General features: G+C 44.6%; 1 protein-coding gene across 2 annotated transcripts in view; it reads right to left on the bottom strand.

Moving 5' to 3' along the window:
• The window catches only part of PTPN11 (protein tyrosine phosphatase non-receptor type 11), an 86,623-nt gene that overhangs the window by 14,387 nt on the left and 49,398 nt on the right, over window positions 1-22,838 (bottom strand). Inside the window, exons 7-13 of one of the 2 annotated variants that reach the window (XM_023647128.2) lie at window positions 17,940-18,036; window positions 15,499-15,578; window positions 15,235-15,393; window positions 10,568-10,699; window positions 6,318-6,472; window positions 5,358-5,425; window positions 4,696-4,847 (exon numbers count right to left, since the gene is read on the bottom strand). In XM_023647128.2, the coding sequence (XP_023502896.1) occupies window positions 4,696-4,847; window positions 5,358-5,425; window positions 6,318-6,472; window positions 10,568-10,699; window positions 15,235-15,393; window positions 15,499-15,578; window positions 17,940-18,036 (843 nt within the window). Of the gene's footprint in view, window positions 1-4,695; window positions 4,848-5,357; window positions 5,426-6,317; window positions 6,484-10,566; window positions 10,700-15,234; window positions 15,394-15,498; window positions 15,579-17,939; window positions 18,037-22,838 lie in introns of both variants that reach the window. The other variant, XM_070275464.1, reaches the window with a different exon arrangement.

The raw sequence follows: 22,838 nt of genomic DNA on the forward strand, positions 1-22,838 counted from the left end.
CTTTGGCGGCCCAGGGTTTCGTCAGTTTGGATCCTGGGTGCAGACTTAGCACCGCTCATCAGGCCATGCTGAGGTGGCGTCCACACAGCACAACCAGAGGGCCCTACAGCTAGAATATACAACTATGTACTGGGGGTCTTTGGGGAGAAGAAAAAAATGAATAAATAAATAAATACCAGTCTTTAATAAACAGAACCAAGGCTCCATAGAAAAATGGCTGATTCTAGGGCTGCCACAGGGAAAATATAAGATGAACCTCGAGCACCTTATAGTGCCAGAAAGTCAGGAAGTGCACAGAAACGAAAGCACGGGGACAAGTCAAAGGGACACAGGAGCCAACCAGAAAAAGCTCCCAATGGCCAAGGCTGCAACAATTTAAGCAACAAAATAAATAGCATAGTCTGGACTATAACTCAAAGCACAAAATAAATATACATGAGTCCACACTGATATAAAGAAATAATTGGATAAAGAAATAAACAGAGAGAAGGGACAAGTCCTCCTTACAAAAGAATTCTAAATGAGTTACGTAAATACCACCCAATCCAGGAGACGGAGCTTAACGCCCCTTCCCTTGGGTACGGTCTGCACTAAATGACCTGCTTCCAAAGAACAGAGTAAGAAAAGGGAAAAAGAATCATTACACAGTGAGGGACAGCTGGCCGACACCACCTAAACCAAGTGATGAAGGCTAACATCACCAGGCCATGTTGTCATCAGGGACCCTCAAGCGATGAGAAGGACACTTCACGATTCACCTCTGGGTATTCTTCCCAAAACCCGTTACCCCAGTCTAATCGTGAGAAATCATCAGACAAACCCAAATCGAGGAGCATTCTACAAGCTGTCAGGCTAGTACTGTTCAAAAGCGTCAAGGTCAGGAAAAACAAGAATACAAAACCAGCACAGATCAGAGGAGACACGGGATAAACTCAACGTGGGATCCTGGTCTGGATCCTAGGAGAGAAAAAGGCTGTTAGTGGAAAAACTGGGGAAATCCAAACTCCAGAACTTAGCTAATAGCAATGCATTGGTGTTAACTTTTTAGTTTTGATAATTTAAGCAACAAAATAAATACCAGTGATGGATTATAACCCATTCTGACATAAATAACTTTTCAGTTAAACAAACAAGGGACAAGGGAAAGCTCCTCCTTAGAGTGGGCTTCCAACTAATAAGTGGAAAGAAAGGATGGAAACAGAAAATCACCATTGGGCAAATTATCACTAATAATTTTTCCAGGCAAGAATCGTGAACGAAAGTATAACTAGTCGGCAAAAAGTATGATGAAAAACTGGTTATTTATAGAGTCTCAAGTCTCTACCTACAAGATATTAATTAAAAAGGGAAAAACAGTAACTTTAAAGTGGAGAAATCTGACAGACAACACCTTAAATCAAGTGACCAAAGTTAACACCGCCAGTAATGAAATCAACCAACAGAGGACGCTCCTGATGTGATGTAAGGAGGACACAAGGCCACTTCCGTGACAGTCCTGTCCAAAATACACGACCTCACCTAACCAAGAGAAAACCCCAGACAAATCCAAATTGAGGGGCATTCTACCAAATAACTGGCCAGGACTCTTAAAAAATGTCAAGGTCGTGAGAAACTGTTCTAGATTAAAGGAGCCTAAAGATACATGACAACTAAATGCACCACGGGACCCCGGACCGCTCAAAGGCTATCAGAGGAGGATGAACTGGCAAACTCGAATATGATCTGTAGATTGGAAAATAGTATTACACCAATGTTAATTTCTTGATTTTGATAATTTTACTATAGTTATGTAAGAGAACGTCCCTATTTCTAGGAAATAGACATCAGAGTATTTAGACACAAAGGGACATAAATGTTTGCAACTCACAGACATTTCATTAAAAAAAAATTATACATATATATGTGAGGAGAGAGAGAGAGAATATGAATAAATGATAAAGTAAGTGTGTTAAAATGTTAACAGGCAGGGGCCGGCCCGGTGGCACAGCGGTTAAGTTCACACGTTCTGCTTCGGTGGCTGGGGTTTGCCAGTTTGGATCCCAGGTGCAGACATGGCCACTGCTTGTCAAACCATGCTGGAGAAGGCGTCCCACATATAAAGTAGAGGAAGATGGGCACGGATGTTAGCTCAGAGCCAGTCTTCCTCAGCAAAAAGAGGAGGACTGGCAGCAGATGTTAGCTCAGGGCTAATCTTCCTCAAAATAAAATAAAATAAAATAAATAAAAGTCTTTCACTTATTTAAAAAAAAATGTTAACAGTCAGGAAAGCTGGGTAAAGTGAATACTATATACCGTTTTTTGCAAAAAAAAAAAAAAATTTTAATACTGTAAATGGAAGTTAACAAAGAAATCTACTTCCAAGTAAATGGCAGAATGTGAGAGGAACCATTTATAAAAAACTTCAGATTTTCTCTGTCTTGCTTCCTTTGCATTTTCCCCTAGATGTCCACGTCTGTTTTTGCCTCTCCTCTGTCCCAGCACTGTCTGGATTTCTCCACGCCCTTCCCCACTGTTCTCCACCCATGACTATCATTTTCTTTTTTTCATTTATCCCTCCAGCAAATTCTTTCACCCCCGAAAGTCCTTAACTCTTCATAATTTTGGCAATAACTACATTTCAAAATAACCAATTATCCCGAATGAGTTTTGTTCTTTTACTTAATTTAAAAATCAGGTGGGTTTAATGTTCTGTTTTGTTTTGTTTCCCTCCCCAAAGCCCCAGCACACAGCTGTACATCCTAGTTGTAAACCCTTCTGATTCTTCTGCGTGAGCCACCCCGGCAGCGTGGCTACTGACAGAGGAGTGGTGTGGTTCTGCACCCGGGAACCGAACCCAGGCCGCCAAAGCAGAGTGTGCCGAACTTTAACCACTAGGCCATCAGGGCTAGCTCGGGTTTAACGTTTTTAAGTCTGCCACTTAGAACTTCTACTAAACAAAAGTACTTTTAACTTTACCACGAAATCAGGTAGCAAGTTCCTATACTGAATCAAACAGTACAATGCAGAAAACTACTTATTACAGGATCCCATTTTTAAAAATGAATAATCTAAGCCTAGACATTTTTTTTAAATACAAAGGCTGATATACTAAATAGTAGTTAATGTGCTTAGGACAGTGTTGGTACATATTGGCACCCAAAAAGTATTGACTGACTGAGTGAATGAATGAATGCATGCATGCAAGCACTCTTAGGGTGGGACTACCAGGGAAATTCAGTTTCTATGTTCTATATATTATAATACTTAAATTATTAAAGAACATGTTTCATTTCTGTCCACCACCCCTCACCGACCAAAAAAAAGGCAGCAATAAAGATTTTTTTTAAACTGTTCCTAAATCCAAATTGTAACTCCAGATTTAGGGTTAGAGAGACCTATATGGTAATGAGAAAATCTGAAGTGCTATAAAAACTGGTAAGAGAAGTCCATAAATTCTCTAAAACAAGAATAAAAATCAAAGCTTCTGAATGAAATAAAGAGAGCTTTTTCTCCAGCTTTTCTGAGCAGAACTATATTACGTGCTTCAAGATATTCCTGAATATTTTCCAATTTATACCAACTGTGCTGCATTCTCTTCGTAGTTATTAGAAGTCCCACTCTTTGGGCAAATTTATGCTTTAACTATTCCTGGCCCAAATCAAGTGTAACTGGAAGACAAGTACAAAATAGCCTATAGTGACCATCTAAATATTTCACAGCACTTACAGTAACCAAAGTCAGATTTAAGGCACTAAAGTTCACAGCCAGTAACTTGTTAGTTCTTTGACCTCACATTTCACAGACATGTGCACGTTTCACATACATATACAGGCACTGTTTCTGAAGATGTTTTTGCACAACGAAACAACCTAGTGAGTGTTTGTGTGCACTGAGAACCTACTAAACTAATTAACAAGTGTCTTACTTTGGCTCACCAAGCTTTGATAACACGGCTGCTGTTCCGCTAGGTAACAAATCTTTCAATCAGGGGGCAGGTCCCACTTTGAGAAGAGCTTAGCTCCCATTTTGAGAAGCTGAGTTCTCTGGAAGGCAGTCAACAGGGGAAAGCAGGCAAATATCTCTGATGTTTAGACGCCACCCTGTCTGCAGCACAGCAATGGGGCTAGGGTGGGGGTGGGGAGGGAGCTAAGCAGAGCTCCCCAAAAGAGCAGTCGCCTCCTTTCCCTGGTCTCAGCACACTCCTAATTAACTCCGCTTTGTGTCTGTTATGAATAGCTTCAAATGGAAAGGCTCCAACTCCACATTCTTCTTCATTATGCACGGCTTATTAAAATTGAAATTTCACTGTTTCCAACTCGACCAAATTGGTGGTTCAAAGCGCTGTGTGCTATGAGGAGTGAAGCATTCATTTAAGAGATGGAATCAAGATAAATATGGCCTGGATTAAAACTGGAACAGGCTGGAAACTTCAAGGCTTTGAGTTCTAAGCTTGCCACATGAGCCTGGGAAAATCCTAACCCTTCCAGGCGGCAGTTCCCCAATCTGTCAGGACAGACGACAGCATGGTGCCCCACTCTTCTGAAAAACCAGGGTTGTGAAGTAGGGAGAGTTTCCAGAGAAGCCCTTCCTGGTTGTTTCCATTCCCAAACAAGGACAGTCGCCTATGGGAGCCTGTCCTCCTGCTCACAAGGAGAGCGCATTCAAGCTGCTTAGAAAAACAACGAAAATCCGCACGCCAGCCCTGCAGACTGGTACCTGCTCTTCTTCAATCCTGCGCTGTAGTGTTTCGATATAATGCTGGACGGCCATGTAGATGAATCGGTACTGTGCTTCTGTCTGGACCATCCCTGACCTCTGAGACCGCACCATCTGAATGGTTTTGGGCACGTCAATGTCGCAGTCAACACCTACAAAGCAAGCATCACAAAGCATCAGGGGAAACTGGAGGGCCGGAGTGAAGTGGTTTAATGCACCACATTTAGCAGACTCAGACAAAGCAAATTTAGTCTTCAGGGTTCTAACCGAACATGTTTCAAGGGCTACAGCACAGGCCATCTGATCACTACCAATGGTCAGAGATGACATGAGAAAGTGCTGGAGATGAGGATTCCCTCCCTTTCCAGCAGCACCACCCCATACCGCCAGTAAGGATCAGGTGGCTGGCTAGAGACCACCACTGCATACTCAACAGAAGACCACAGCGGTGGGATCCACAGCGCCTAGGCTTCCTTCGATGCCAAAAGCTCCGATAGCATCACTTCTGTTCTCTGGCGAACATACCGAAGTTGAAGCCTTCGGCCCAGATTTTTGTGAACATTTTTTAACATTCAAATTCTTCCCCGGGCTATTTTCACTAGCACTTTCCTTCCATAAACTAAAAACAGGAACTGTAGCTTCTTGCCCTCCAGATGACCTACCTTTCTCTCTGATGATGTCAATAAGGATATCTATCACAATGAACGTCCCTGTCCGGCCAATTCCAGCACTGCGGGCAGGACAGAAAGCAAGCACAACGGGGTCATTCATGAGGATTTAAACTCAAAACCAAGCTATTGATATTAACAGAAACAACATCTGCTCTTGGGAATAGTTGTAGGATCGTCTATTTATATTTGAAAACAGATCAGCAAAGAGCACAGGGCTTTCGACTCAGCCCATCCTGTGATGGGAGCCCAGCTTCTCCAGGACAGCGTGCCTAAAGCAGCTGCCTTCGCCTCTGACCCCAGTTTCCTCATCTGTGAAATGGGGATAACAGTGCATACCTCACAGGATTGCTGTGAGGATCAAATGTGCATCCTGTATGAAAAACACTGAGCTCTGAGGCTGGCACAGAGCAAGTGCTCAGTAAACGGCAGCTTTTAAAAAACCGAACAAATGGTATACGAATGAGATTTAGGAAAGCAACTTTTCCCAAGTATAACCATGAAGCCCAAAGCTTGGGCACGAGCAGCCTGCAAACTGTGGTGTGGAGGCCACGGGCATGGCTTCCAGAGGGCTAGATGGGAAACAGTCTGAATCTTTCGAAGCAAACAAGTGTATTGTCAGGGAAAAAAAATGTATCTTATTTCCATGGTAGAAGAGAACAGAATCACAATCAAAGAGATAAATCCTAGATTACTAAACTAAAAAGAAAACCAAGCAAAAGTGACTAAGGACTCCTTGAGAATGAGGACCGTGGTCACCACCCATGGCCAGCCACCCCCAGTACCTGGCTGTCCTGGAAGGTCTAGGAGAAACATACTTTGGGGCTAAAGTGTCCCTTAATGCAGTTTATCAGGCCTCAAATAGAGATGCAATTTTTCCCACAGTTAAAGAGCTGGGGTGGGTAGTTAAAACAAGCCCCGAGTGCTCGTAGATGGGGACGGGGGGCTGGTCACCTGCAGTGAACCACCACAGGCCCAGCGTCCATGATGCTCTCCTGCTTATGGTGGACCTCCTCCAGGAAGTCCAGCACGCCCCCAGGGTCACTGGGCACTCCATGGTCTGGCCAGGTCCGAAAGTGGTATTGCCAGACCGTTCTCTCCGTATTCCCCTGGAGTAGAGCCAAGAAAAACCAGAAAAGAATTAAATAAATCAAGGGGTTGAGGAACTGCCTGGTTCCCATCTTTCCCAGACCCCACGTGAGCCGATGGGGCTGGCCGGCACAGAACCTCCTCCCGCCCCATTTACAGGTCCTCTTCTGAGTCTCTCAGCTCTCTTCTGCTTTTGCGTCTGGCTGAGCAAGCCGGGAGGCAGCTCTTGCCTCTGTTAGAAGAATGAAGATGTCTGGCTTCTTCAGGAAACAGCAGCCTGAATCACCTCTCTGAAGCAGCAGCAGCAGGCAATGTCCCTGCTCCTCCTCATCCGTGAGTAGCTCAACTCAGGAGGCGACTGGGGCCTCTGGGACTCGGGGCGCTCCTCCCACCAGATGGGAGAACAGGGAATCCCTCAAGACACTTGCTCCTTTGTTTTTTTACACCCAGCCCTCCTCCCCGCCCCTAACACACACACTTTTATTATCATATCATGATATTTTTAACTCCTCTTTACTGCAAAGTAGATACGAAGACAGGCTTTGCAATTAGATGACTGGATTTAGGCCCAAATTCCAGCATTCACACTCACTGTGGCCCCTGGACATCTCTAAGTCTCAATTTTTTCCTTTGCAAATGGGAAAAATCTTCACTCTCTCACAATACCACTGTGAGGATTAAACAAGACCAATCAGACACACGGCTACTGCTCAGCAGAGTGATAGACTCGGCACACCAACGCTCTTCTGAGGAGAGCCGTCACTCACAAAGGTCAACGATGGTACCAAGACCACACAAGGCCAAAAAGTATGGCGTTCTGGGTCTACGCAGATTAGGTCTTTGTAGCAATGCTGCATCTTCTTCCTATACACAGTATCCAGAGACAATCCAAGTTAAGTGACATTTTTAAAGCGGATTTAAAAATAAGAGAGAGAGAAACTAGACCAGTGTCTACCATCAGTGACTTTCAGGACATCCAAGGAATGTGAAGCACGATTAAGATCTTTTCTTGAGTTACGTGCATTTAATTTTCTGACATCATAAAAAAGAGCTTTCTTGGTGTTACTGGCGAGCTACATATCAGGGCCTACAGAGGCCACAGCAAGGACAGCAGGGAGTGAGAGAAACTCAGCTTCCCCGCGCATCCACGCTCCTCCTCCTCAGGAAAGGTCACTGAGGTCTCTGCCTGAGCCCTCCTTCCTGGGCAGTTAAGAGGCTTCAGTGAGGCCATGCGACAGCACTTCAGAGAAAATGTAACAGGTTACGCAAAAAGTAGATAATACATGACCAGCAATTCTGGAGAAATGATCAGTCCCGTGTGAGCATCTGCATCCAGGGGTGCAAAACACAAAGCAAACACACCAACGGTCCCTGTACCTGCCACTCAAAGGCCTCTGATAACAAGAAGATGGATGGCTTGCCACTAGAACTGAAGAAAACCCACCCGCTTCTCAGAAAGCCCCGATAGCGAGAAGATGGCTAGTTTACCACTAAAACTAAAGAAAAACTTCTCTGAAATCTTTGTCCAACGTCCTCTAAATCTCTCTCCCACTTCCGCTTGACGGCTACATTTTTCCAGCTCCTCTCACAGTCTCTGCCATTGATTGGACCTCCACTCTCTCCCCATCAGGAGACCTGCATCCCCACTGACATCAGAAGTTCCAACACCTCACCCTGGACCACGACCGCCCAGGTTTCCACTCGCGTTAGTCCCCGACCTCCTCACGGAGCTCACCAGACCACGGAGCCTCCCTCCACTCTCCACCCGCCTCCTCCTGCTCTTGCTGCCCCCTTAACCAGCTCGGATTCCACGTACCATCCTGACAACTGCCCTCCATTCACCACCCACCAGGCAAAGCTGCAAGCCTGGACAAACCCAACCACCCACTTTCTGTTTTTAACCTGAGGAACAGCGTCCTCAAGAAAAATCACACAACCACGTGATCGATGTTACTAAATGTTTATGTTCACCACCTCAACAGAGGACTCAGCACTGCCTAGATATTTACTGCATTTCTTGCTTTCTCTACAAAATTATTGCATGCTATTCCCACTTTCCTCAAATATTTCATCTCTTCTTTTTTTTTTGAAAGGTTTAATTTTTTTCCTTTTTCTCCCCAAAGCCCCCGGTACGTAGTTGTATATTCTTCGTTGTGGGTCCTTCTAGTTGTGGCAATGTGGGATGCTGCCTCAGTGTGGTTTGATGAGCGGTGCCATGTCCGCGCCCAGGATTCGAACCAACAAAACAGTGGGTCGCCTGTAGCGGAGCGCGCTAACTTAACCACCTGGCCACGGGGCTGGCCCCTATTTCATCTCTACTTATTTTCTTCCAAAATCAGCTGATGCCTGTCTCAGGCATCACGGAGAATATACAGAAAATCCATTTCAGCTCCTCCACCTGCATCTGCAGCCACCTTCTCCTCTTTCCCTCCATCACCACAGAAGAACAATCCCACCATCGATCAAAACCAATCCATCCCCGATGCTCTAGATCCCATCTCCCCTTTTCACGCAACCTCCATTCCTGCCTCCGTGGCATCTTCGCTTCTCAAAGGCATCTCAAACTTTACAAGTCTAGGAGGTTGGTTCTTCATCCTCCCTTCCTCCTCAAATCCATTGCAATCCACCCCACTGTTCAAGCTAGAAAACTGGCGGTCGTTCTTAATGCTGCCCTCGCCTCTCGTTCTTGCCATCATCAAATCCCTTCATGTCTACCTCCACAGTTATCTCCAGTTGGTCCCTTTCTGTCCATCACCCCTGTCACTACCCTGGCATCTTGTACCTAGACAGTCCAAGCCCTACCATCTTGTATATCTTCTCCTAGCTTTCCTGACCTCTGCCACAGGAGTGCTGTCCACTCAGACTCAAATCCTAAGATGTTTTTGAATCCTCCTCCTCCTCTAACAGCCAAACTATCCCCACAGCCTGCCGACTTCACCCTAACTGCTGGAGTCTCTGGGATCCGTGGAGAGGAGGCCATCAGACCTCGACCACTGCGGAGGCCTTCCAGCCACTAGGATCACCCCATCCCCAGTCCTCCCTGCCAGGGCTATCAGACACTTCCAGGCACACAGCTCTGCGCACATGTTCACTTGGCACAAGAACCATCACAGGGTCCATGACAACTAACGAATAAAGTTCGCATTTCTTAACATGATGGTCAAAACCTCTCTCAACCCAAGTTTGTTCCCTTGATTCCCCACTTGCCTTTATCCCCCATAAATCCCACTCGCCTACACTTTGCAATTTAGCACTGTGACCACAATGACACCTCCATCTGCAAGGCCCTTCCTCCACCATGTTCTCCCACGGAATCCTCAACCTTAAAGACTCTGTCTCTTCTGGGACCATCTCCCCGATGCCCGAGCTGGAAGGAAGCGTAGCCTCTGCAGTACCACGGCACCTCAGCCGGGTGTTACAGCCCAGGCCTGCTCTGGAGCACCGCCATTGTATAAATGGCTTCTCACTGCTACATGACTGTAATTCCTCGAGGGTTAAGGCTGTTTCATTCATCTTTGTTTCCCCAAAAGACCTTGAATAAGTAAGCCCCTCTAACCATGAAATTAAAACGAATCCAAATCTAATCCTGCTTTGTAAAGTTAGTCACTCCAGGGAGAAACCTGAACCACACGCAATTAAGATCTGATGCCATGGACTTTGACCAGGACCTCAGGGCCTTTGCACTTGCTGTTCCCTTTGCTTGAGATACTCGTCTTTGGATGTCTGGCTCCTCCATCTTCAGGTGTCAGATCAAGTGATGCTCCCTCCAAGAGGCTCTCTCAGTTTACTCCATCTCAAGTACTCAGTTTCTCTCTAATACACCATCCTATAGCCTGCACAGACTGAGCACAATCGGAAAGCTTGGTTGGTTCTTTACTTTTTAACCTTTCCATCTCCTGAGGCTCTGTGAGGGCAGGGCCCGTGCCTGTCTTGTTTTCAATGTACCAGTAGTGCCTCAACTGTACCTGGCTCACAGAAGGCACCCAATAAACAGACATTGAATCAGAGAGTGAATAAACGCATGAATGGATGCAAGCATGAGTAACTGCACGACTCTGGATCACTGCATACGACAGACAATTACCAAAGTCTCTAAAATACGACAATATACTTACTTGTCCAACCTTTGAGAGTTTAAGTTCTCTTAACGTGTAGTCATGAGCGGCACTCTCTTTGACGTTCCTAACACGCATGACCCCATATTCTTTTAGAGCATACTCGTCAGGCCAGTATTTGACACATTTACTCTGGAAGGGATCAGAGAAAAGACAGTTAATCTCTGAGAACTCTGAATTAAAGCCTAAACCAGCAGAAAATAAACATTCAAGCCTTGCTTAATGACTACTAACATGGAAAATGGCGTGTCTACCATCTACCTGTTTCCCTTTCAAAGAAAAGGACACACGAGTTCAAGTAAGAAAAGGAGGCGCTTGGCAAGCCAGGGAGAAGGGGGCAGACAAAGCCTTTGCAGGGTTGTCTGACCTAAGACACATGTCAAAGGAGAGTCAGTGTTTGTTTATCTCTAAAGAACCAAAGATGCAAAGACAGAAGGACTAACCAGTTTGAGGGTGCTGTCTAGCAACCAGAGTTTTGGATTCTAGAGATCTGCCAGTCACTCTGCGGAAGGCAAGCAAGGACTCTGGAGGTGGATGGGCTGCCCAACGAGCCAGACTGTCTGGTTCATTTCCGCACCAGCGTAGGAGGACTCTGTGCCTTATCTAACCCGAGTGTGAACAACTCCAGTAGAGAAAGGCAGCCGAGGGGGTTTTGAACCAGCTGCTTTTTCTATATCCAGATCCATTTGATACCTACTACACACGTCACCTTCGCTTAACTGGGTGTCTGGGAACGCCAAGCCTGCAAGAGCTGCTGGCTTCAGAGCAGGCAGATTAAAAATATGGCACCAGAACATCATTCTTGCTGCCAAAGAGGAAGATATTTCACTCAATGAGCGACGAGTCTGTATATCTTTGGTGATGTGTCCTGGGCAGAGAATGTGTTCTGTTTTTTTCTGGGAGCAGTCACCCACACCACTCACTTTCCACAACCACTAAGACACAAATACCAGCAAGAGAAATTTACCCTGTATATTAGAAAGACAGAGAAATTCAGTCTTAAAGCTAGAAATAGGAGAGCAGCCGCAGACATCCACATAGTCAATGACTAATTGATAGAAAAAAAAAAACACAACAAGAGGAAAGTTCAACAGAGGGATTAATGGATGGTGCAACTTTTTTGCCTGGCGTAGTTTATGTGGTTTTTTATTTATTATTACTGTGAATTCAGCTTTTCCCTCCAGCATTTTGTAGATCCAAATCTCTCTTAGACAGATTTGACACAATTTTTTTTTTTTTTTTTTAAAGATTTTATTTTTTTCCTTTCTCTCCCCAAAGCCCCCCGGTACATAGTTGTGTATTCTTCGTTGTGGGTTCTTCTAGTTGTGGCATGTGGGACGCTGCCTCAGCGTGGTCTGATGAGCAGTGCCATGTCCGCGCCCAGGATTCGAACTAACGAAGCACTGGGCCGCCTGCAGCGGAGCACGCGAACTTAACCACTCGGCCACGGGGCCAGCCCCTTGACACAATTTTTTTATCCCCAAATAAACACTTTCGATACTAATTGTACTCAATGCTGTTCTTGGCCAATCAGTTCTCAGGACTGCCAGTTGCTCAAAAGAACTCAACAGAGAACAAAAATCAAATCACCATTCTGAAAACATTCCAGCTGACTTCAAACATCTGCAAAGCACTGCGGCCCTCCTCCCAGTTTTCCAAACTCTGATGTAAACCTTGGAAACAAATTCTAAAATGTGAGAGCTAATACTCGAGCATTTAAAGCAAAGCCAGGAATCAAAGAGAATCCAGAGTCTGGTTTTTCTATTTTGTGCACTGGAGGGATCCCGAGAGAGCAGGTTATCAGAAAGGCCTGCGAAGGGAACGGAAGCCCGTCATGTCACCCTGCCCCCGCAGAGTGCAGAGGAAGAACGAGAAGCAGGCACAGACTGGGAGGAGGACGTGAGGAGCGGGACACAGTGATTTGGCCCAATGTCTGCCTGTTCTAGGAGCTTCCAGCAGCTCTTCTGAAAGGGACCAACACTGATTCTCTGAAGTGACAGAAGCACTCTCTCTTCACAGCCCCCAAGTCCTTTGAGAACAGGTGGCCTCCTACAACTACAATCAGGAAACAGGCAGGACAGAGGGCTCAGTTTTCCTTTCCGTACTTAGGGCAAGTGACACTCACTTGACGCAGAAACTACGAAGACGTTTAAACTTGTATATTAATTCAAAAACATCTAACGTTCCTGCAGGCAGCTGCAGGAGGAAGCCTTTGTTTTCACAATGACCAGATCTGGCCTCAAAGGTGTTCAGAGGACAACAACTAGTAGTGCAATAAGAAAAATCTTATAAAATCACACTGCCCCCACAACTGATATGAAAATTATATTAGGAGGGCTAAAATCCAAAATCACCCATCTGTCTTAGGTTTAACTTATAGGTGCAACTGCTACATTCTATGCAAATTTTATATAAACCAATTAAAGTGTATCTAAAAGAGAACTTATCTAGAACACAAACAAAAACACAGAACTTTTCCATATTAAAAAACCCACATGGATGAGCTCACATGGGATAACACACAGAGTTGTCACTCAATGAGATGTGCCTGCTTCTCTGTAGGTATCAGACATTACACTTCCAAAAACCTGTAGTGTCTGTCGTGAAGGGTATGGGGAGATGGGTGCCAGGCACATGCTGCTGGGGGGAATGGAGACTGGGACAGCCACTCTGGAGGGCAGTTTGGCAGAAGTTATTAAAACAACAACATGCACACCTTGTGACCTAGCAGCCCTTCTGATACCTAACCTAGAGGAACATCTGCCACATGCACATAAAAGCAAGAATAAGATTACTCACTTCAGCTCGGTTTGCAAGAAAAAAACTGAAACACTTGAATGTCCATCAAGGGCATAATGGTTAAACAAATTATAGAACATCCAATACCATGCAATTATTAAAAAGAAAGGGATGGGGGCTGGCCCCATGGCCGAGTGGTTAAGTTCGCATGGTCCGCTGCAGGCGGCACAGTGTTTCGTTGGTTCGAATCCTGGGCGCGGACACGGCACTGCTCGTCAAACCACGCTGAGGCAGCGTCCCACATGCCACAACTGGAAGGACCCACAACGAAAAATATACAACTATGTACTGGGGGGCTTTGGAGAGAAAAAGGAAAAAATAAAATCTTTAAAAAAAAAAAAACAAAAATGGATGGGATAGCCAATATGTACTAATAGAAGAAGTTAGAACATATATTGGTGGAGGGGATGGCCCAAGATGCACAATGAAGTTATTGTATGAAAGCACTTTTCATAGAGTATTTTTCAGAAAATAGTACTATATACTTCTATAAGTACATACACATGTGTCAATACATGTACATATGTAAATGTAGGCATGTAAAGCCTGTAACGCCTCTAATGAACATATGTAAATGCCAAGAAGACAGTGTAGAAAAAGACACATCAAACTGATAACAGGGTTTTTACACTGGAGGAGGGGACTAAAATGGGTGGGATGCAGGTGGCAAAGGCAACGTTAACCTTAACTATAATGTGTTTGAATATTTATATGAACATATGGTTTGGATAATTCAAATTAATTTAATTTTTGAAAGTCATGATAAGTATAGTTTATATGACAACTAAAATCACCGTTTATTAGTACTCTAAGCACCGAGAGTACTAGACAGGCCTCCTGACACAATCTTTTTGACCTCTGCTTCTGGATACAGTGGAGTAACAGGACTGGATTTCCCCTCCCACTTTAAACAACTCAAAAACCAGAAAAAATGAAACAACGTATACAATAGAATTAGTAACAAGGACATTAAAATAGTTATTAAGACTATATTCCATATGTTCACAAAAGGTATAGGAAATGATGCACATGTTAAAAGGAAAGGCATCAGGGGCTGGCCCCGTAGCCAAGTGGTTAAGTTCGCGCACTCCGCTGCAGGCGGCCCAGTGTTTCGTTGGTTCGAATCCTGGGCGCGGACATGGCACTGCTCATCAAACCACGCTGAGGCAGCATCCCACATGCCACAACTAGAAGGACCCACAACGAAGAATATACAACTATGTACTGGGGGGCTTCGGGGAGAAAAAGGAAAAATAAAATCTTTAAAAAAAAAAAAAAAGGAAAGGCATCAAAGATATTTAAAAGATCCAAATGTTATAAATAAGAAGATCCAAAATCTTATGAAAGATTCAAATAAAATGCCTAGAGGTGAAAAAGACAACGTGTGCTGTGGAAAATACACTGGATAGGATGAACAGCAGATTACACACTGCAGAAGAAAACATTAACTTAGAGACACATAGCAGAAAAAAAAAAGCTATCCTAAATGAAACACAGGGTAAAAAAAGACTGAAACGATGAAGAAAGCCTCAGTGAACTGTACGACAACTTTAAGCAGCCTAACACACGTGTAATCGGCGTCCCAGGCCAGGGGGTGGTGGGGATACATATTTGAAGAAATAATAAACATTATCCAAATTTGAAGAAAACTATAAATCCACAAATCCAAGAAGCTCAATGAACCCCACACAGAAGAAACAGAGAGAAAACTACACCCAGGCACATCATAACTAAATTTCTTCTACTCCCTTTTTTCCAGAGGGTCTCTTAGTGTACACTTAATTTGTCTATTCAATTCTTAATTAATATGGTCAACCTGACGCGTCCAATACTTTAACAATATTGCATCAGAAACATATGTAATATACCTTTCCTCGCTCCACTTCTTTCGTTGTCATGACAATCACTCGGGAATTCTCTTGAAACACCATCCGCCAAAAGTCATTCACCGTATTTTGCAGACAGCCTTGTGTGGCAATATAACTCTTTTTGGGCTTTGAATTGTTGCACTTGGTTTCAAACTCAGGCTAGAAATTTAGGAAGAACATCCTTGAAACATTCAAGACACAAGGAAGGATTTAAAACAGGCTAGCAATGTACGATCAGACAACACTGTGAAAAGCAAAACTCACCATGATAATATTTGCATTGATGTAATCCGAAACAGGCTCGTTGGGATCACCATCATGCAGGACAACCCTGGTATGATCAACTGGAAGGAAAAAAAGACAGATCAGTCACAAAGTGCTCAGACCTCTTCAGGACAAATCAGTTCAAATCAGTTAATCCTCAACCTAGTCCAAGTTTTGTTCATCAGTGATAAGACCACATGAAAAATCAAATACTAAGCAAGCACAACAATAATCTGAACACCACGTGATGCCTCAGAATGCTTTTTAAGAAGAATAACATAGCAATGTCAATTTCCTGGTTTTAATAATGTACCATGGATATAAAGGATATTATCATGGGTGAAGCTGGGTAAAGGGGAGATGGGAACCCTATATATATTTTTGTGACTTCTTGTGAGTCTAAAATTATTTCAAAACAAAAAGTTTTTTAGAAAAAGGAAGAGTAAAGTACAGATAAATGACATGATGTCTGAGATTTGCTTTAAAACAATACAGGGAGAGGGGAGAAGTGGATCAAAATATAGATGAATCAAGATTGGGCATGAGGTGACAATCGTCAGAGCCGGGTGACGGGTATGCACAGGTTCTTTACACTACTCTGTCCACTTCTGAATATACTTGAAACTTCCCATAACAAAAAGGGTTTCTTCAAATGAAGCAGAATGAAATACAGTATCTAAAAGATTCTTATAGTATCAACTGACCAAATTCTATACAAAAGTATATTATTGGTGTAAAACTCTGAGTGCTCTACCTAAACAATATATTTTACAATGGGAATTAGTCATATAGTTGTATGCCTTAATAGAACAATGTTCTTTTTGCCTCAGACTTCTCATCTTTAAAGAAATAAGATGTTAATTGGAGAAAACATCTCATTGGGAGCTTTAAGGAAGGAAAAGGCAATAATATTCTATTTAGATACTGCGTACTATTGTTCCCTTCATCTTTTCCCACATCCCTACATCCTACTAACGAGTACCACTAGACCTCCTGAGCAGAAATGAAAACTTACACGTAGAAAGAATGAGGCTTTCCCAAGGTCATTAGGACCATGCTGTGGCTCAAACTCATTCTCTTCAAATTCCTCATTGCCTTTTCTCAGGATTATAAATGCCTCCACTTTCTCCCATCCTCATCTACACACATTACAAATACCCACAGAGATGTGGTACCCATATATTCCATGCATGTGTACATATGTATCCAGAAAGAGAAAGAGGATGCTTGACACTCACACACACACACAGATGGGTTCACGATATCTGACAGAACGGCTCTGACCTGATGAGACAGTAGAGCAATGCTCTCCAAATCTGACCATGTGTCCCAATAAACTTTAATAATCAGGTTTTTGAACACTGAAATACACGCACATATATATACAAACAAGCCTTGTTTTTAAGTTGGGTAAATTCATCATGGACGCACTGCCATTAACCTGTACATCAGGTTTAAATTTTTCTTTTCCCTTTTTTCTTTAGATACAGCACATAAATAAAGAGAAATTCTAACTGTTCTGTCCCTTCCCCCAGTGGATTGCCTTGCATAGCCCACGCTGAAGACCCCTGCATGAGAGCATGGTGCCAAGAGCAGTGACTCTGGGGACTCCAGTGCCAGCTGGCCCACGTACTCCCACTTGCGACACTGCTAATATGTCTATAAAATAGGGATAATAAGAACACTTGCTTCGTGTGCATGGGCTATGGATTAAGTGAGCTGTGGATGCGAAGAGACTGGCACAGAGTCAGCCCTCAGGAGAGATGAGCTACGACAACCGTTTAGCGCCATTTCAGGGGCCCTCGTGCAAGGCCTACAGCCTTCTGGGCCTCTTTTTCCTCCGGTTCAACTTGGGCTCTCCCTGGCAGCATCTGGATGTTAAAGAGGTGCAGCTTTATGAATAGCACAAGATCCACGTCTGAGCAAAGTGCAGGTATGTACCCACATCTCCAGTATCTCGAGCTCAGGGCATCAGGGGGCAGAACAGTTGGAAGAGCCCTCAGGAGGAGCTTGTCTGTTCCCCAGATGAGGAAACAGAGTCCCAGAAAGGAGGCAGGGCTTCCCAAGACCCTTGGGATGGGTACTGTAGCACAGGACACAAGCCTGGGACCCCTGAGGCTCATGGTATGGCCTGATCCTGGGAGACGGCAAGCTGTGAGATTATCACGCTTAGGCAGACAAAATAAATTAACAGAAGGAAACAACCAGACTCAAAACCTTCTAGTGGCAATTTTACTCACTAATCAGCATTATAGGAACTCGGTGAACGAGGCCATCCGTCCCCTCCACAGTTGATTATGTTGCAGACTCCTCAACATTAAAAGAGGCTAAGGCCTCGATCTGCTGAGAAGGCACACGGCCCCCAGGACAAGTTACAGGGACCCTGGCAATCAAAGTCTCCACAAGCGATCACTACTGAGCTTCCGAATATCAATACTTACAGGGCAGGATGTTTTTATATCTGTTTTTGTTTTTATTTTCTTGCCTCTGACCCTCTTTTCGGCTGTAGAGAAGTTTGCACTCCTGCTGTTGTAGTGTCTAGAGAGAAACAAAAGTAAATCTCATCATGCGTCAAAAGCTTTCAAAAAAAACCCTGGCTAAACATTTCTGCTTTAAGGAATTTATCCTAGCAAATGTTCAGAGTCGACAGCTACAAAAATGCTCATCTTAATATTGTATCAACAGTGGCAAAAACATTGGAAACAACATAAATTTCCAACAAGAAAGGGCTGCCTAAATAACACTATCGTTCATTCATACAAAAGAATGTTCTGCGGCCATTTGCAAAGATGTTCTTGGAGAAGACCTAACGCCTTGGAAAGAGGATCAGAGTAAGTGTGAGGTGAAAAGAAGGTCAAACTTCCCAAGGGCGTGTCGGCATTAAGTCACATGTCTGCATCTGCCTACGTACAAAGAAATGGTGGAAGGACAGACACCAAAAAGTCATGTGGAGTTTTTTTTCAGGGTAGTAGGATTATGAAGGCCCTTTCTTCGCTCGCTCTCTTTTTTTAACCTAAATTTTCTACAATGAACAAATATAAGAAGACAAATCTTTTAAAATAACAATTATTAAGAATGAAAGCCAGGGGGCTGGCCCCGTGGCCGAGTGGTTAAGTTCGCGCACTCTGCCCTCGGTGGCCCAGGGTTTCACCAGTTAGGATCCTGGGCGCGGACATGGCACCACTCATCAGGCCACGTTGAGGCAGTGTCCCACATGCCACAACTAAAAATACACAACTATGTACTGGGGGGAGTGGGGGAGAAAAAGCGGTGGTGGGGGGAAGATTGGCAATAGTTGTTAGCTCAGGTGCCAATCTTTAAAAAAAAAAAAAAAAAGAATGAAAGCCAATGAGCATTGGTGGAGTATACCAAATAATAGATGTGATCTGTGTTCTTGAGGAGTTCATGAGCTGCCTACTTATACCCCTGTTTAATCCAGAGCAAGCCACACGTCAGTTCTCAAATTTGGATGCTGGAGGATAGCAGAGTGGTTTGGGTATCACTGGATCGTGGGCATGCAAGCTTCGTTAGCATGGCGTTAGAGTCCTCCCATGCCAGGAACTCACGTTACTGCTCTAGGCAGCCAGTCTGCGTCTACGCAGACACCCACTGCCCTGTGCTCTCCGCAGCCAGAGTGAGGAAGACATGCTCGAGCTAATGTGAGCGGTCAGGAAGGACACGTCTGCAGGGAAAGGAGGGTGGGAACGTGATCAGGGCATGAGGAGACTAAGCCAGGGAGCCCCAGCGGGGCCAGCCCCAACAGAACAGGGGACATGGGGAAGTGGAGCAAATGACCAGCTACGGAACAGGCAGGAAGCTGGACAAGCCGGGCTGAAGTATTTCCAAGGGGTAAGATCCATTTTCAAAATTACAAACAGTGCCTCTTCAAGGGACCATTAGTTTCAAACAATCTAATTTGTAATGGGAAATCACACATGGGCAAATTAAGAAAGGCAGACTAGAAAGAACCCTTGAAGATTCCTACAAGGAGCGACGGGCGCTATTTCCTAACCCAGCAGCCCTGTTACAGTTCCATTTCACTTGTCTGAATTTCACAGACAGGCATGAAAGTCACGAGTTTAAACTGGATTTGACCCTCAGTTTCAAAATGCAATATTCGTCCTTGACACACAGCTCATAAGCAAAGTGTTTAGCTAGCCGAAACCTGGATAGAAATAAAGTACGATGTCCGTAGAACTCTGACAATGAAATGGGCATTCCGATTTTTTAAGTGAGCTCAGATTAAGTAATTGAAGCCATTAGCCTTCTCCGAGCCGGCATTTTCTTTGAACTCTGAGCCAGTCTCACCGAGCAATATTGCTGTCTTCGGAAGAAGGTTCAATCTTGATTTTCAGACAGTAAGATGAGGTTGAAAAAGAAGTTCAAACACTATGAACTGAACAACTACTTAGAAATCAACCAACTGAGGAGCAACAACATCAACAAAAGCTACTATGGGGCGGGGGGCGGCTAGGAAATAATTAGCTGCTTGATTCAAAACAAACCTGACAGCAAAGCACTCGAGTGTTCACTTACGAAACAAACTTCGTGGGTGCTTCACTCGTGGGGGGTGCACGGCCAGAGCAATCTCTATAAAATTTAGGCAAATTTCATCCAGCCTCTCCCTGTTGAACTACCTTCAATTTCTCCCTCTCCCTTCAAGATCAAGTCCAAGCTTTTCAGAACAACCCATGGGGCCTTCTCAGCTCTGAGCTAACGGAGGCCTGCCTCTAACCTCGGCTTCCACTTTGCCAAGTTACTAGCCTGTCTGCCTCAGTTTCCTCAAGTGTAAAGTGGGGATAATCCTAATTTATCTACCCACCCCATAGGGCTGGCATAGAGTTCAATGAGATACATGTAAAGTGCAAAAATGTACCTGGAATACAAGGAAGCATGGAAGAAGATGCTAGCTATTGCTATTAAATTACTATGGTTACATGAGCTACATACCCAGCTACACCATATGTGGTCTGCAGAAACACAGACCCTCAGGTCCTGCCCCAGATCTACTCAACCAAAATCTGCACTTCAACAATATTTCCCAGCGATCAAATACACATCCAAGGGGCCGGCCCCGTGGCCAAGTAGTTAAGTTGGCGCACTCCACTTCGGTGGCCCAGGGTTTCGCCAGTTTAGATCCTGGGCGCGGACATGGCACTGCTCATCAAGCCATGCTGAGGCAGCATCCCACATGCCATAACTAGAAAGGACTCACAACTAAAAATATACAACTATGTACCGGGGGCTTTGGGGAGAAAAAGGAAAAAACAAAATCCTTAAAAAAAAAAATGCACATCCAAGTTTGAGACACAATGTCTATACTCCAGCCATACTAAAATACACATAAGGGTCTTGAACTCACCATATTTCTTCAGGCTTTCATGCTCTTGTGCATGCTATCCCCTCTGCCTAGAATTCCCTTTTTCTCCCTCAAGAGCCTATGAATAGTTATGTTTTATTTATTCCTTGAGACCCACTTCAAATACTTCCTCCTCTGGGAAGCTTTCCTGACCCACTCAGCAATGCAGAGCACGACCTCCCCGTGCCACACAACACTTAGTGCACTGTCTGCAGTACCTCCCTCTACGAGCACGCTTGTGGCACTGAATCCCAGCTATGTCTTTCCAATCTGACTCCTCTACCAGACAGCAGGGACTGCCCTGCTATGCCTGCAACCAGCACAGCATGATGCACACAGAGGGCACTCAAAGTGTGTTTGCCGAACAGACAAATGAAGTGGGTGGGGTGGCACAGACAAACCACAGACTGTCACCGGTGATGGCCTGGGCACCACAGGCCCCACATTTAGCATCCCTTTCTGATACTGTTGATGCGAACTTCAACATAAAGGAAAATCACTGTAGGCAAAATACAAGAACAGCACGTCACAATCTTTAATCATTTGAAAGGCATCTTCAAGATGCTTTGCCAGCTCAGCACACCACCTGTTGTATGAGTTGCTTTCTATATTAACTTCCTCTTTTTCTCCTTCACAAAATGTATTTCAAAAGGAAACTTCATATTACGAGCACAGATGAAAACCAATATCACTTGCCATATATAGAACATAACCAGAAAAAGGAATATAATAAAAATGAAATACTATCAAATTCTACCAAGATACTGTAGCATGCCTGAGGCTTTGTAAGAGAGGGGACACAGGCAGGTGTTGCAGGCAGATGTTAAAGACATACTGGAACTATACTGAGACTTCCTCCTAAGCCTCGTCAAAGAATTGGCTAAGGGTTACAAAGAGAAACCTTGTTAACCAACCCTACTGTGTAATAATTTTGTAATATACACATGTATAAAATTAACACGCTGTACACCTTAATTATGCTATATGCCAATTATATCTCAATAAAGCTAAAAAAAGGTTAAAAAAATACTGTAATAGGGTACCATCAAAAAATCATCTCACACCTGAACAAACACTTAGCCAGACTAAATTCAGAGTTCCAGGCCAGGGAAATCCTCCTCAATACCCATGGCATGTTGGCTGAACCAGATATCTACTCAGGTCAGCCAGAGGCTTCTCTCATCCTGCATTAGATTTCCAATCACCTCTTCTACGTGCATTTGGGGTTTGAACAGCACAGAAGTCAAGACAGGCCTTTGGGCCCTCACGTCTTCCACAAAGGACAGGCCCAGAGCCCCTGCATCTCCCAGGCACAGTTGAGTGCTAACTGCCAGTGGCTGGCAGCTGTCACGGATTAATAATGACTAACAGTGTGTCTCTCCCGCAGCTCCTTCCTCAGTGCCCATTAGCCCACTCTCCTCTGTGCCTGCGGCCCAAGCTGTCTAAACACATTTCTTTTCCCACGGTGGAAGGCTGCCACACATCTAGAGGGAGACTGAAAATGAAAAGAACTCAGAAGTTATGACTTGCCACGCTCTGCCCGAAAGGCTCCCCACTGCACCTGAGATAACCAGCTACCACCCGCTAGGGGAACTTCCTCCCCAGAACCAGACTGAGGCCTGCAAGAGGCAGGAGGATATCCAACCAGCCCTGCCCCCAGGAGGCATCTCTCCTCTCTGCAGAGAAGCACCACAATTTCTCATTCCGTCCTCTTTCCTGCAAACTCTGCGGTGTTAACAGGCGCCAGAGGCAGGTGAAAGCCCCACTTCCTGACGCCACACTGCACAGCCGGCGTCACCACTTCTCTGCGCAGGTTCTGGGCAGCTCGTTCTGAGCGAGGCCACAGCACCACCCAGGCGGGAAGGGGCAGCTGGAGACTCTCATCACCAGAGAAAGTCCCAGCTGATCGAGAGCACTTACAAAGCACGTTATAAGGGACAGAACCAACCCAAGCCCTGGTTCCCTTCCAGGGGCTTGCTGT

Source organism: Equus caballus, chromosome 8 (genome assembly GCF_041296265.1).
Source record: "Equus caballus isolate H_3958 breed thoroughbred chromosome 8, TB-T2T, whole genome shotgun sequence".
Lineage (NCBI taxonomy): Eukaryota > Metazoa > Chordata > Mammalia > Perissodactyla > Equidae > Equus > Equus caballus.